Below are 14,392 nucleotides of genomic sequence, written 5' to 3' on the forward strand. Positions count from 1 at the left end.
CAGAAGCAATATTGGAACAAATTCAATAAAGACTTTAAAAATGATTCATGTCAAAAAAATCTTGAAAAAAAAAAAAAGAGAACGTTCTCTCCTGCTCCTTCCCAGTCAATTCACATCAAAGGCAATCACTGTTCTGATTTTTTTTCTATCATAGATAAGGTTTTCCTATTCTAGAACTTCATACAAAGGGAATAATATATATGTAGCCTTTGGGGTCTGGCTTCTTTCACTTAGAACAGAACTTTTGAGATTCATTCTCTTTGTTTCATGTATCAATAATTTGTTACTTTCTATTGTTGAGTACTTATTCCACTATATAGATGTATTGGGTTTTTTTCATCAGTTATTCTATCACTGGACACCTGGGACATTTCCAATTTTTAAAAAATTTTATTGAAGCATAGTTGATTTATAATGTTGTATTAATTTCTTCTGTATAGCAAAGTGACTCACATATATATATATATATGCACATTATTTTTCATATTTCTTTTCCATTATGGTTTGTCACAGGATGTTGAATATAGTTCCCAATGCTATACAGTAGGACCTTGTTGTTTATCCATCCTGTATATAACACTCTGCATCTCCTAATCCCAAACTCCCAGTCCATCCCTCGCCACCCCCTCCTCCCTGGCAACCACAGGTTGTTCTCTATATCTGTAAGTCGATTTTATTTCATAGATGTGTTGATTTGTGTTGTGTTTTCGCTTCCACATATAAGTGATATCATATAGTATCTGTCTTCCTCTGTCTGACTTACGTCACTTAGTGTGATAATCTCTAGGTCCATCCATGTTGCTGCAAATGGCATTATTTCAATTTTATGGCTGAGTAATATTCCATGATATTAATGTACCACAACTTCTTTATCCATTCATCTGACATTTCCCCTTTTTAAGTATTCTGAATAAAGCTGCTATGAACATTCTTGTGTGATTCTTATGAGTATATTTTTCCCGAGAAACTGTCTTACTTCTTTGACTTTAGTAAAAACTTTCCTCTCTAGGGCCCACAAGGAACACCCGGATCCCCAGGAGCTGTAGGACCCATAGGACCACCAGGATTGCAAGTAAGACTGACCTAAACCTACCATGTGATCACAGCACTTGCATGAATGCTTTCCCCTGGATTAAAAGCCTATGCAAATGTAGGCCTTCCTAGTGGAGAAAGGCAGTTTCCATTCTTGGAGGTTTAAGTGAAGCATGTTCTTATAAGGAGCTATTTGTAACCTTTATTTATCAAAATCTCTGACCATCTACTCTGGGCCTCCAAGGCCTCCTAGTCTAGCTCAACCTAAAGTATAGCCCAAGGATGGCTAATACCCAGCACATCTATTGTGACCTTCCATTCCCCTCATCCATGATAGACATTGCTAATTAATCATACCACCAGCACCAGCACCCACCCTGAGCACAGAAGCAACTTTAAAATCTTTCTCAACACTTCACCTTGGAGAGATCTTCCCACATACCTATTTTCCATCACTGGTTCTAGGAAGAACATAGCCAGTTACCTCTGTGGTACCCAGAAAGCCTCTTTCCAGTATGTGAAAACCCACCCCTGATTAGTTTGATTTACTTTCACTAAAAGTCATCATTTAAAACTGTCGAGCCTAATGGGAAGAATGACACATGAAGTCATTACCTTAGCATGACTGTGGTTATCAGGTCAATTGGGGAAATTTCAAAGGAGATTAAAAAAAAGGAACTCTGGGGAGAAGAAGCTAGAATCTGCTACACCAAACAGGGCCACACCACACTGGTAGGGGACTTAACCCTCAATGACTGTCAACGTGACTAGGTTCTTTGGGGCTGAAACTAACAAGAGCTAACTCCTTCTTTTCTCTTTTAATCCAGGGTCCTCCTGGCCCCCCTGGTTTCCCTGGTCCTGATGTAAGTATACTTTGTCTTAGGGCATTTAACTTCCTACCACTAAGTATGCTAGTTTCCCCAGAGATATTTCTTGTCTGGTTAAACATACTCTGGTTTAAAAAAAAAAAAACTGCATTCCAATTTAAGTTCCTGGAGCTTATTTAGTAATTGATTTTGTTTTTCTTCCCTGCATCCCTGTGCCCCAGGGGAATATGGGGTTAGGTTTCCAAGGAGAGAAAGGAGTCAAGGTAAATAGATTTTGGAACATACACTGCTTTCCATGTGCTTCAAGAAATGTCTCTAGTTGCACATGTGTGCCTGCTTGTGTTGGGGGCTTTGGATCTTTGCCTTGGAAAGGGAGCATTTCCCATCCCTCATGAGTCCTCTGGTGGGTTTCCTTGAGGGTTGCATGTGCACACATAGGCTCTTGTGGTCTTTTTCCTTCCAAATATTGCAGTCTTCTGCTTCCTACTGTGAAGTGTACATGTCTGATGAACGTACTCTTTTGAAATATATTTTATCTTCCTTCCACCTGGGTATTTCCCTACTGATTTGTATTATATTGTGTCATTTTCTCTTTCCTTTTCTCTGCTTCTCTTCTCTCCATCCTTCCTCCTTCTCTTCCTTCTCTCCCTCCATCTCCCCCCTCTCTCCTTCTTAACCCTCTCTCATCATTCCCTTTTATTTTCCTTCCCTCATTCTCCTACTAATAGTTCCCTCTATAGAAACTGTAAAGTCATTTAGGAGCCTCAAGGGAGACTGGGAGCTTGCCCTCCCCTTCATTGGTGGCTGCCTCTTGTAGACTGCACTGTTTCAAGGAGCAAATCCAGTCTTCAGTGCTCCAACACAGGCTTTACTGCCTCTGCTTGTGCTCTTGGCAAAGATTGGACCAATTAGAGTCTGATCACTGTTGCCAAGAGGTTGCCATTCACCTTTTTTGGCTTTCTTCTAAACACCCTTTCATGCATGACCACGGAGACCGTGAACCTGCTGTTTCCTTTCATCCATCTTGCTTCCTCCCTCTGCAGTGCTGGTACAGAAAGCATTTGGTCAGGCTTATAATTCTTTTCACCTCTTGGGACTGATTTTTGGTTCCTCATTGCTGCAAGGGTGAGGGTGAAGAGTCTAAAGTCATGGACAGTTTATTTATGAATTATATCTGGAGCACAAACCTATCCTCTGGAGAAATGGCCTGTGTGGTGTCTGCTTTGCTTAATGTTTCGTTTGATCTTACAGGGAGATGTTGGCCTGCCTGGTCCTGCAGGACCCCCACCATCTACTGGAGAACTGGAATTCATGGGATTTCCCAAAGGGAAGAAAGGATCCAAGGTAGTGAACATTTAAGCACAAGTTAATAAGTCTTTCCCTATTAATACTAGAGTTCAACTCTAATAACCAGACTATACTAAGATAGAAGGTTCTGGGTAATGGATTTTTGTTTGGAAGGGAAAATAAATCCTTCTTTGTTCTGTCCCTTGTGAAAGTTTTATAGAGTCTGTTTTCTGCTATATGGTTATGAGCGTGCCTGGGTTTCTGAATAATCATTCAGGTGCTATTCTCTGTGTTTCAGTTATGTAGATTCAGTTTTCAAGATGCTGAATAACTTAAAACAAACATTAAATAGTTGAGTTTTTTTCCTCTGAACTACCAACCCTCTCAATACTTATGTTGTCCCCGAAGTGCTGTAACAGAACAATAGGGTATAATGGTTGCTCTTGAGTTATCCTCTTAAAGAAGCTATTTGCCCTCAGAACTTGACCCTGCAAGCAGGCTGTACTGTCACCAAGTGGCAGTAGATGCCCTACTCCACCTGATCTAAACTATCAAGGCTGAACCTGTTTAAGTGAGATATTTTATAATCTGTATTTTGATATGCGTGTAGACCTGGTTGTATTTGAATGGCTGTTTCCTATTAATCTGTGCAGATATCTTTTAGTAACCTGCATTCCATTCCTTCCTGGAGATCCCTTTAGTTTTGTGATCGATCCTATATCTGTGGTCAAGGGAGGTGTTTAGTCCCATTTCTTTGTGGAAGCAACAGCTCTAGGCATTCTCCAGGTTGACATGAAGTAATCATTGTTTTGGGAACAGTTTGGGAGCATATGAAAAATTCCCTGCCTTCCTAACTATTCCCAAACCTTAAGGAGCCCCTTCTGGGTACTAATTGGTAAATAAGCATATCAAGGAAAGACAGAATAGAGTATTATGCAGCACTTTCCAAACTGTAATCATTACTCTTTTCCCAAAACCATTGATGTCTTTGCAGCCAGCAATTTGCTAGAGGAAATCGTACTTAACAGCTTCTTCCACTGGAAGGAGAACAGATGATCATCTTTTCTGCCTCCCAATTAACCTGGGCATTTGAGATTCTGTTTTGGATAGTTTTTTTTTTTTCCCCCTGCCATGGACTTTGGTCCTTTCCATGCTACAAAAGGCTCCCTACATTTAGACATCCTGGCATAGTTACCACTTGTGGAGCCTGGGCAATCTGCATCAGCATCTGGAATCCCAAACATGATACCCTATGGTTGCCCACTGCCCGGCCCAAGTAACTCAAGGGAGCCATCTCCTTTATGTTCACTGCTGCCTGCTGCTACTTACTGAGCTTTGGTTGATTTTCCAGGGTGAACCAGGGCCTCAGGGCTTCCCAGGAATAAGTGGTCCACCTGGTCTGCCGGTAAGTCTCTCTATTTGGTCAACATGTATTTGAGGATCTGATTGGACAACAGCTATACTAATAAAAAGCAAACAGAAATACTTTCCTCCTATGGTTATTGTAGAGACTTTAACCATTTTCATTGTTAGAAGGCATTTAAGGACATGTTCTTGTTTTTCAAATCCATGGGGACATTAGGTTCTTCATGTGACTATATAGCTTAGAGGATATTATCTCAAGCTCTAGAGTTGAAACAGACCTATAGGCTTGACTTCTGATTTCACCAGTTTCTAGCTATGTGACCTTGGACAAGTTTCTTAACTTTTCTAAGCCTCAGTTTCCTAACCTACCAAAAAAGGGGGGACAATAATGGGGTGGTTATGAGGATTAAATGAGATAATATGCATGAAAAGGACTTAATAAATGCCTGGCACTTATCAATTGTTCAGTAAATGGTAATGTTAGTGATCCTATTTTTACTTTCCTAAATGCCCTTGTATCTTAGATTTTTTTACACAACAAATACTTTTTGAGGACCCCTATATGCCAGGCCTTCTGCTGGACTCTGAAGCTGCAACAATAAATAACAGTCAGATAGGTACCAGTCCCTGACCTTGAGGAAAGTACATTCAAAGGGCAGAGGGGTAAGGGAGAAGAGAGAATTAACAAGTAAACAAATGAATGGAGAACAAGTTCCTATCATGGTAAGTGATACATAGATGATAAAGAGGGGTCAAAGTGTGGATGCGGAATGGAATTGGTAACTTTGGACAGGGTGGTCAAGAAGGGCCTGTCTGAGGAGGTGCTTATTATAAGGGAGCAAGTCATGTGAAAGTTTGGGAAGAGTGTTTCTGGCCAAGAGAACCACAGTGCCAAGACCCTGAGAGGAACAGCAAGACTTCTTCAAGGTGGGTGGAGAAGAGTGAGCAAGGCTAATAACCAGAAAAAGAGGCAGGAGCCAGATCATGGAGACTTTTGTAGGTCAAATATGGCTTTTATGTTAAATGTAATGAGAAGCCAATGGAAGGCTCTGACTTGTATTTTTAAGAAGATCTGTCTTTGTGGTAGTGGGAGGTGGAGGGGGGGAATGGAAGATGGGGGCAAGGAGTGGGGGTCAGCAAACAGAGGCTACTGAGACAGTATAGGTGAGAAATGGTGGTGTCTTGGCCTAGGGTAATAAAAATGGAAATGGAGAGAAGTACATGAATTTAAAATGTAAAAAGTTGAAATTTCTTGTTCTGGAACATTTCAAACATATACAAAGTGAAGAGAGTGGCATAATGATCCGCCTGTGTCCCCATCACCTGGCTTCAATAATTAGCAACTCATGGCCAGTCTGAAGCCAGTAACAGACATAGCACTTCACTGCAAACACCTCAGTATTTCTAAGAGATAAGGACTTTTTAAAGACATCCTGATGATTTCATCATCACTAATTAATTATCAGTAATGACTTAAATAATTATTAGTAATGATTGTCTCATAAATATATTTTTTTTATAATTACCTTGTTCGGAATCAGAATTGAAACAAGGCCAACACACTACATTTGCTTGATGCATCTATTAAACCACAAGATGAGTTCTGAAGGAGCTGATGAAATTTCCATGGATTGGGTGTCAGGGTTGGGAGGGAAATGGATAAATCAAAGATGACTAGGCCTGTCCCGGCTGGCTGGAAAAGTGAAAACAGAGGACTCCAGTACTTCCCTGCAGTTCTTTGAAACACTTTGGGTCTCTCCTGGTGGCCAGAAAACCCAGCCAGTAGAGCCAGTGGCACAGGTGGCTTCCACGATGATGGCTACTGCTCCATAGAGACACAGCAGCACAGAGAACCATCTGTTCAATGGCTTTGATTTTAATCAACTCAGAATCTAATGATTCAGAAAGGGAAAGAATCCTGATGTTGGAGACAGGCTACCTAGACTTCAGCCCCAACCCCAGGTCTGGGACTTTAAGTCTCTGAACCTTTCTGTATATATGTCACATGGCAATGGTCATCTCTCCTGTTTTGAGATCAACTCATGATGTACGTCAGGTTTCTTTGCAAAGTATAAAGCTGTGCTGTCCAATATAATAACCACCAGCCACAAACACTTACCAGTCCCTTGAAACGTGGCTAGTCTGAAAGGAGTTGTGCTGTAAGTATAAAACACACAACAGATTTCCAAAGCTAGGTGTGAAGAAAATAATAGAGAATATCTCATTTTTTAAGCAATTTTTACTTCAGTGTTGAAACAACAACATTTATGATGTGCTGTGCTATGCTGTGCTAAGTCGCTTCAGTCGTGTCCGACTCTTTGCGACCCTGTGGACCGTAGCCCACCTGGCTCCTCTGTCTGTGGGATTCTCCAGGCAAGAATACTGGAGTGGGTTGCTGTGCCCTCCTCCAGGGGATCTTCTCAACCCAGGGATGGAACCTGCATCTCTTACATCTCCTGCATTGGCAGCTGGTTTCTTTACCACTAGCGCCACCTGGGAAGCCCATATTCTCCAGGCAAGAATACTGGAGTGGGTTACCATTTCCTTCTCCAGGGGATCTTCCCGACCCAGGGATCAAACCCGGGTCTCTCACAGACGCTTTAACCTTGGAGCCACCAGGGAAGCCCTAATATTTATGACATATTTGATTAAATAAAACATTGTTAAATTAATGTCACCTATTTGTTTTACTTTTAAATGAAACTACTAAATAACTGAAAATAACATAGTAGCTCGCATTATCTTTTTATTGGACCACACAGATATAAAGTACTTTGCAAGTGGGTTGGGGGATCAAGTCTGTACCTTTGTTTGTGAGCATTTCACATAAATTCTAGTCACACATCATTTCTGTGATGTAAGCAAGATGGGATGAGCTTATATCCCTGTACTGATGAGGAAACCGTGGCCTGAAGAGGTAAAGAGTCTTGTCCAGAGTTATACAGCAAGTTATTAACAAAACTGAGACTGAAATGCGGTTCTCTTGAATACTAGCCAGTTCCAGGCTTTTTCCTCATACCACACTGCCCCCTACAGTTCAGTTGGTTCTTGTCATGGAGGTGGTGGATTGTGTGATCTCTGCTGCTCTGCCGTTGACTGGCTCCCTCCTTCCCATCCCCTTCCCTGTTCTACCTCAGAGGAATTCCCCTCCTGCAATTTCACTCCATTCCCTTTTACCCTGTAAAAGAAAGACAGACTGACAGTACCGAACAGTGATAAGTCGCAATGCCTTTTCAATCTCAGCACTTCCAGGGCTTCACAGTCTGATCTGACAAATAGAAACCCCAGCTGACTGTAAAGACATCCAAGCTGGAAAAATACCTTTCTTTATATGGTACAGTGTATTTTCAGAGAGTGGGAATCAAGAAACCAGAGTTCTCAGCCCACTTTGGCATGGATTCCATGTGCAACCCTGGCCAAATCCTATAACTCCTTTGCTCCTAATATCTCTATCTGCTTAGTAGGAACATTCATAGGTACCTTCTTGCCTTCTGTCAGAAAAGTCATAAGAAGAAAGGTGGGAATGTGTTTCAGATACTCTGAACTTTTCGAAAGGAAGACACTTCTCAAAGCCAGAACTCTCACATCAGCTTTCATTTATCCACACTCACTGAGAAGCAAGACAGCACTGAGGGTAGAAATCTCTAGAGAATCCGAAATGTTCCCTTCAACCGTTTGTTTTCTTTCCATTCTAGCCCAGATCTTTGCAGGAGCTGACAAGTGGCCAACCTGACTGGTTTAGGCCTCCCCTTCTTTCCCTTGCCCCTTCTGCAGTCACCCAGCATCTCTGCTTTCGTGGCTCAGCCCCAGCTTCACACATTTCACCACATTGTCCCAGCAACACACTCACACGTAGGCCGCAGGTGCTCCTGTGGAGACTCTTGGTCATTTACCTCTGTGCCCTCCAAGGTGCCAGCAAACAAAGGGTAAGGCAACATGGCAGATGGGGGAGAGAGAGAAGAAAACAAAATGGTGAATCCTGAGGTGACTGTTGGGTGGAGCTGAGGCAGTGACTGGGCAGGTGGGAGTTCTCCTTCAGCGGAGCCCCAGGCTTTCCACGCATCTCAGGTAGGGCTTTCAGAGGCACAGCCCCAACTTGACAGACCTAAGCTGGGCCCCAAGCTCTGGTGCCCGGAGGGGCCAGTAGCAGCAGTGTGACAGGATCAGAACTGAGGAAGACTGACTGGTCTAACCTCTCAAGTTTCCCATCTCAAGTCCCCCTGCAGTGCCAAGCTGAACTGATTCCTGTGGTTTAGCCTCCCCAAAATGACCCCCAAATATGATCACCCCCTGCCCTTCCCCTGTGGCCTTAGCCCCTCTTTTCAGACTTCAGCCTCCCTCCTGCCTTCCTGCCCTGGTTGTGCAGATGGGCCTTGCCCTTCTCCATGGCCCTTATGGGGGCCGTGAGAGGAGCCTGGGCAGAGGGTGACCACCCTGGCAGCCTGCCTTTTGGGCCAGTAGGTCTCTGAGGACCCAGGGCCAAAGTGTCTTTCTCTCCACAGTGGGGCCTGACACCCCCTGGTTGCAGCCTAGTGTTTGCAGCTCGCCTTTTTCTCACACCACACTCCTCATCCTGCCGAACCCCCTCAACTCGTGGCCATGTGAGTGAAGTTGAGTTTTTACAGAGCCACTAATATCCTTGAACCAAAAATACCAGGAGACCAAGACCCCTAGAGAGCAGACCTGTAAACAGCTAAGCTAGTTCTCTAATGAGGCGTTCTTGGCCATGGCTGAGAAGGGGCGTGAGAGCAATAGGTGCAAGTCAGGTCATGACAAGCATTGACTGGGACAGGGCTGGGGCCTGGAACATCTTGCTAGAACAGCTTGTTCAGCAGGGCCTTGTATGGGGCCTCCATGTGCTGGGAGACAAGCTGAGTCTACAGCCCAATATCTTGCCAAGTCATCTATGTTTTATTGGCTTTAACCCACACACACAAATTGCTTTATAATTTTTTTTCCTTTTTAAGCATTGTGTGTATTTATTTTTGTTCACATTGTAGCTCAAGCTCTCAGACCCTCTCTCTGAGAAAGCAAGAGTCCAGAGGCTCCATTTGATTTCTGAAGAAGGACAAGGCCCCTTTGTCTTTACAACTGTGGACAAGATAGGTAGGGGCTGTGAGATGGTTCCTAGACATTCTTCCCCTCACCCTTTGGAACACTTTTGTTCCCTGGGTCACTGTTCGATTTAACTCAACAAATATGTATTGGACCACCTTGTGTGTGTTCAGCCTACCGTAACATGCCTTGGAGGAGACAGAAGTGAATGTGATATAGACCTTTTGCTCATAGACTTTCATCTAGAACCCATTTTAGTGCTTGAAGAGTTTGGGGGCAGCTTGGGCTGCCATGGGCTTCCCTGGTGGTGCAGAGGGTAAGGCATCTGCCTGCAATGTGGGACACCTGGGTTCTATCCCCGGATCGGGAAGATCCCCTGGAGAAGGAAATGGCAACTCACTCCAGTACTCTTGCCTGGAAAATTCCAGGCTGCCATAGCTTCCTTCCATAGGCCAGAGGGAAGGCTCCATGAAGTGTTTGACTTCAGACGCCAATAGACACATGCCAACAGGGGGCATCATGCCTTGGTGTCCAATTTGAGCTGCAGAACTAAGATTTCAAAGAAGTTTACTTTCAGTTTGACCCACGAACCATTCAAACAGAAATTCTATTCAGCGTGAGGGCTGAGCTATTTGACTCCTAACTATAGATGTAGAAAAAAGAAAAGATAAGTTGGAACCAAAGCCTGCTTTGAATTGGATCCTTAACAGACATACACTCCTCACCTCAACAACCGCAACGACAAGAAAAACAACTCACATTAAAAAAAAAAAAAAAAAAAACTTGGGCCTAGAAAGCTAAGGGAGCCAAGCAACTGTACCCATGGGAATGCTGTGAGTATGAAAGAAGAAGGAAAAAACTATTCTACAAATGGGTTTGGAACAGTGCTTTTTATAACCAGCTGAGCCAGATCACATCAAGAGGACAACAGGACGTGTGCCATAACATTTAGTGTCTTTCACAAGCTTCCTTGTGAGAAGATTTCTCTGCCTTCTTTACTCTCTTAATAGGCCTAAATGTTATTTTCCAAAATCTATGCTCCAGAAAGTCCAATTCTAAACACTGACAACAAGTAACTCAATTACGTTTGTCGTGAAATACTTTATTCACTTTAGCAATGAATTCTTCTAATATGCTTGCCCTGGACCCAGAGGGGAGGAAGTGCTTTCATTCACTCTGCTTTTGGGATTTCTGCTTGTCCTTAGAAGATCCTCAAGTCATGTCCATGGCTGCATGCCCTTACCTCCTGTGAGCAGGGCAGGAGAGGTTGGGGACCATCTTGCAGTCCCTCTGGGAATGTTCCTAAGGCCGGCAAGGTTCTAGACCATGCCTAGATAGAAATGAGCTTCCCAGGTGGCTCAGTGGTAAGGAATCCACCTGTCAATGCAGGAGACCTGGGTTCAATCCCTGGGTCGGGAAGATCCCCTGGAGGAGGAAATGGCAACCCACTCCAGTATTCTAGGCCTGGAGAATTCCATGGACAGAGAAGCCTGGTGAGCTACAGTCCATGGGGTCACAAAGAGTTGGACATGACTGAGTGACTAACACTTTCACTTTGGATGGAGCCAGGAGACCTATGAGGAAATCAATGTTATAACTTGTGGTTTCTTTTTTCCTTTAGGGATTTGGAATTGCTGGAGAAAAAGGAGAAAAGGGAATTCCTGGTTTGCCAGGACCAAGGGTATGACTGTGGAATATTGCTTGCCTGGATCTGTGACGTCAGCTGGTCCATTTTCTTTCTTGTTTGCATCTTTCTATTATATAACCTGATGGACTCCTTTTTTTTAAATTTTTATTTTTACTTTATTTTACTTTACAATACTGTATTGGTTTTGCCATACATTGGCATGAATCCACCACGGGTGTACATGCATTCCCAAACATGAACCCCCCTCCCACCTCCCTCCCCATAACATCTCTCTGGGTCATCCCCGTGCACCAGCCCCAAGCATCCTGTATCCTGCATCGGACATAGACTGGCGAGCTTCTCTTATTTTTCTTTCTCAACCCTCAGGCAGGTCCCTAAGTCCTCTTCCTCTTCTTTGCCCCACTCCTTTGACTTAGTGGTTCCCTTGAATAAGGAATGATGTACCTTCTACACCAGGGGCTCCTCACCCCATTTACTCTCTTTTTGTCCTCACATATAATTATCTTCTGGGCTAAAGAATGATGTGAATGTTTTCTTACTTTCATTCCATCCTATCCTGGGAGGGGGGCAATTTGCAGGAATGAGAGAGGCCCAAGTGCAATTTTTATAGAACAGAAACCAGCCTGGGAAGTTCTAGAACATAGTGAATTTGAAGTCAATAGTTTCCAATAATAATCTCACTTCAAGTAGAGAACTGTTAGTCTCTCTGATTTCTAGCTTCAGGCACTTGGGTCTTAGCTTGTAAACAACTGGCCAACCTTCACCTTAAAGAAGCAACATTTCAGAGAATTCATTCATTGTGTTTTTAGCTTGGTCATGAAGCTTGTTAAGAGTCTTGAGTATTCAGCAATGTTCATCCATTAGGCTGCCATTTCTGTCTCCACTCTCCTCTACTCCCTTGTCTTGAAAACATATAATCACCAGCAAAGAATACATTTGGGGTGAGAGACAAGAGGCCCTCCCACAATCTATTTAAAAATCTCATGACTTGGAACTAATGCAGACTAAGTATAATACCACCCAGCCCTTCTACCAAATTCCACCTACTACTTAAAATGTTTCCATTTATTTAGCTCTTTAAAAATTCCCTGTGCCTCTATTCAGCCTGATGGATTAGTGCATAGAAAGAAGTCGTTAAGCCAAGTCTAGGAACATTCTCTTACCTGATTTTTAGCGGCTGCTAAGTCCTGAACTCAGTTGGAGAGCTTTGTTATGTAAGTCCAGTGCCTTTGTCTACTGTGGGCTATTAATCTCTCTAAGGTACCTCTATTCTCTTTACAGGGTCCCATGGGTTTAGAAGGAGTCCAAGGCCCTCCGGGGAGTCAGGTATTTTGGCTAATATCATTAAAGTCTAGTGTATAAAATCCCGACTAGAAGACCCTCCTACTTTATTTAACATGACCATCCATCCAAAGGGAAACACCGCTTACAATGCAAATTGTCTACCTCTATTTGGTTGATAGAATCTCAGCCTCTCACTTCTATTGTTTTTACCCAAGAAGATGAGTGTGCAGTAAGTTCGGTACCATAATGCAGTCACACTTCTTTAACATGATATCAGGGCCTAGCCAGACCAGCCTGCTTATATTCATCTCTAGCCTTGTGGTCTTTGTACCCACTAACATGCAAGTTGGCTACCTAGCACCATATTGCTTCCTGGAATATTTTATGGCTTCCAGAGTCAGGTACAATCTATGCATGCTCTGGAATGCAAGCCAAAATCCCTGTGCCATTTGTCCTGGCCTAATCCAAAAACCAACCTCTCTTACGCTCTTAGACACTCGATTTAGTTGTAACTATGTTTCTTTCACAGGGCAGGAAGGGGTCTTCAGGTTTCCCCGGGCTTAATGGATTCCCAGGAATTAAGGTAATGCTGGTGGGAAGTTAAAATCCAGGATTGGGAAGATGGAAGGGTAAGGAATTAGTATAAATGCTATTTTCTCCATTTGGGCTGCTATAACAAAATATCAAAGACTGGGTGGCTTATAAACAAGAGGAATTTATTCCTCATAGTTCTGGAGGCTGGAAATCTGACATCAGAGTTGCCAGTATGGTTGAGTTCTGGTGGGAGCTCTGTCCTCATGACCTAGTCACCTCCCCAAGGCCTCACCACCTAATATTATCACCTTGGACACAAACATTTAGATCATAGCAAATGCCTACATAATGAGATGGGGTATTTCTTAGTGTTTTGATATTTTAGATGTCACCCTTTTTACCCCAAATGCATGCAAGCTACTTTGAACACACAAAGCTGATGACCATTCCTTAGACACGACTTGATCAGTGGTAAACTAAAAAGTGGCGGTCAGGGTGTGGGAGCATATCCATCCCTACAAGGAGAAATATTCTATTCTTGATATCATTTAGAATCAGCAACTTTGGGGTTTTGTTATCATTCTTAAATTCTTTCAGACAATGCACCCCCCTTATTGCCTGAACCTGGGGCAAGTGGCTCCTGCCACCCCACCCTGATTCTGGTACCTGAGTCCCTCTTTTGAGAAAAGTAGGACTCTTTTAACTTCCTCAGCTTGATGTCATCCAATAACAAGGGCAGTGACAGTAGCAGAGTTTCAAGCCTGCCAAACATGGGAAAGAAAGTTAAAATTCTGTCCCCTCCTCAGCACCTCTTGAATATAGCCATATTGTCTCTTCCTACAATATGTTACCCAGGTCCAGAAGCAGATTGTCCTGGAGTCGGGTTGCAACATAAATCAGGACCCCTTGTCCTCGACAGATTTGCAGTTGAGTGTCAGGCCTCTAGCCTGCCTTGTGTCACCTTCATCTTAAATTTATTGGACTTTGAATTTAACCTATGGACAATCTGGCCCTCAAAATAAGGGGTTACAGAAAGAGGAATCTTTCATTGTCTTGGGGAATGGTTTTGAGGGAACATGATCTTAGGTGATGAGGTCACAGAAATATTTGTGTTTAATGTATTTAATCTTTGCAGGGTGAAAAAGGTGGCATTGGCCTGCCAGGCCCAGATATTTTCATCGATACAGATGGTGCTGTGATCTCAGGTGCAACTTTTCATTGAGTTGAGTGGGAAAAAACAGAAAGTTGAATCCCCTGTAATTACTTAAAGGATATTGTGTCAGCCATTGGATTGCTGCTAAACCCAACACCACAAGGGCCATTTATGGATCCTGAAGTTGGGGAATGAATTGAACTGCAG

The 14,392-nt window shown here is 43.2% G+C and overlaps 1 protein-coding gene across 3 annotated transcripts in view; it reads left to right on the forward strand.

Annotated features, from left to right (window-relative positions):
* Positions 1-14,392, forward strand: part of COL4A6 (collagen type IV alpha 6 chain) — a 345,428-nt gene that overhangs the window by 292,926 nt on the left and 38,110 nt on the right. For all 3 annotated transcript variants that reach the window (XM_070292135.1, XM_070292136.1, XM_070292137.1), the window contains 9 exons: positions 1,010-1,072; positions 1,860-1,895; positions 2,081-2,122; positions 3,111-3,203; positions 4,498-4,551; positions 11,188-11,247; positions 12,496-12,540; positions 13,028-13,081; positions 14,168-14,237. In XM_070292135.1, coding sequence (XP_070148236.1) covers positions 1,010-1,072; positions 1,860-1,895; positions 2,081-2,122; positions 3,111-3,203; positions 4,498-4,551; positions 11,188-11,247; positions 12,496-12,540; positions 13,028-13,081; positions 14,168-14,237 — 517 coding nt within the window. The remainder of the gene's footprint in view (positions 1-1,009; positions 1,073-1,859; positions 1,896-2,080; positions 2,123-3,110; positions 3,204-4,497; positions 4,552-11,187; positions 11,248-12,495; positions 12,541-13,027; positions 13,082-14,167; positions 14,238-14,392) is intronic.

Source organism: Ovis canadensis, chromosome X (genome assembly GCF_042477335.2).
Source record: "Ovis canadensis isolate MfBH-ARS-UI-01 breed Bighorn chromosome X, ARS-UI_OviCan_v2, whole genome shotgun sequence".
NCBI lineage: Eukaryota > Metazoa > Chordata > Mammalia > Artiodactyla > Bovidae > Ovis > Ovis canadensis.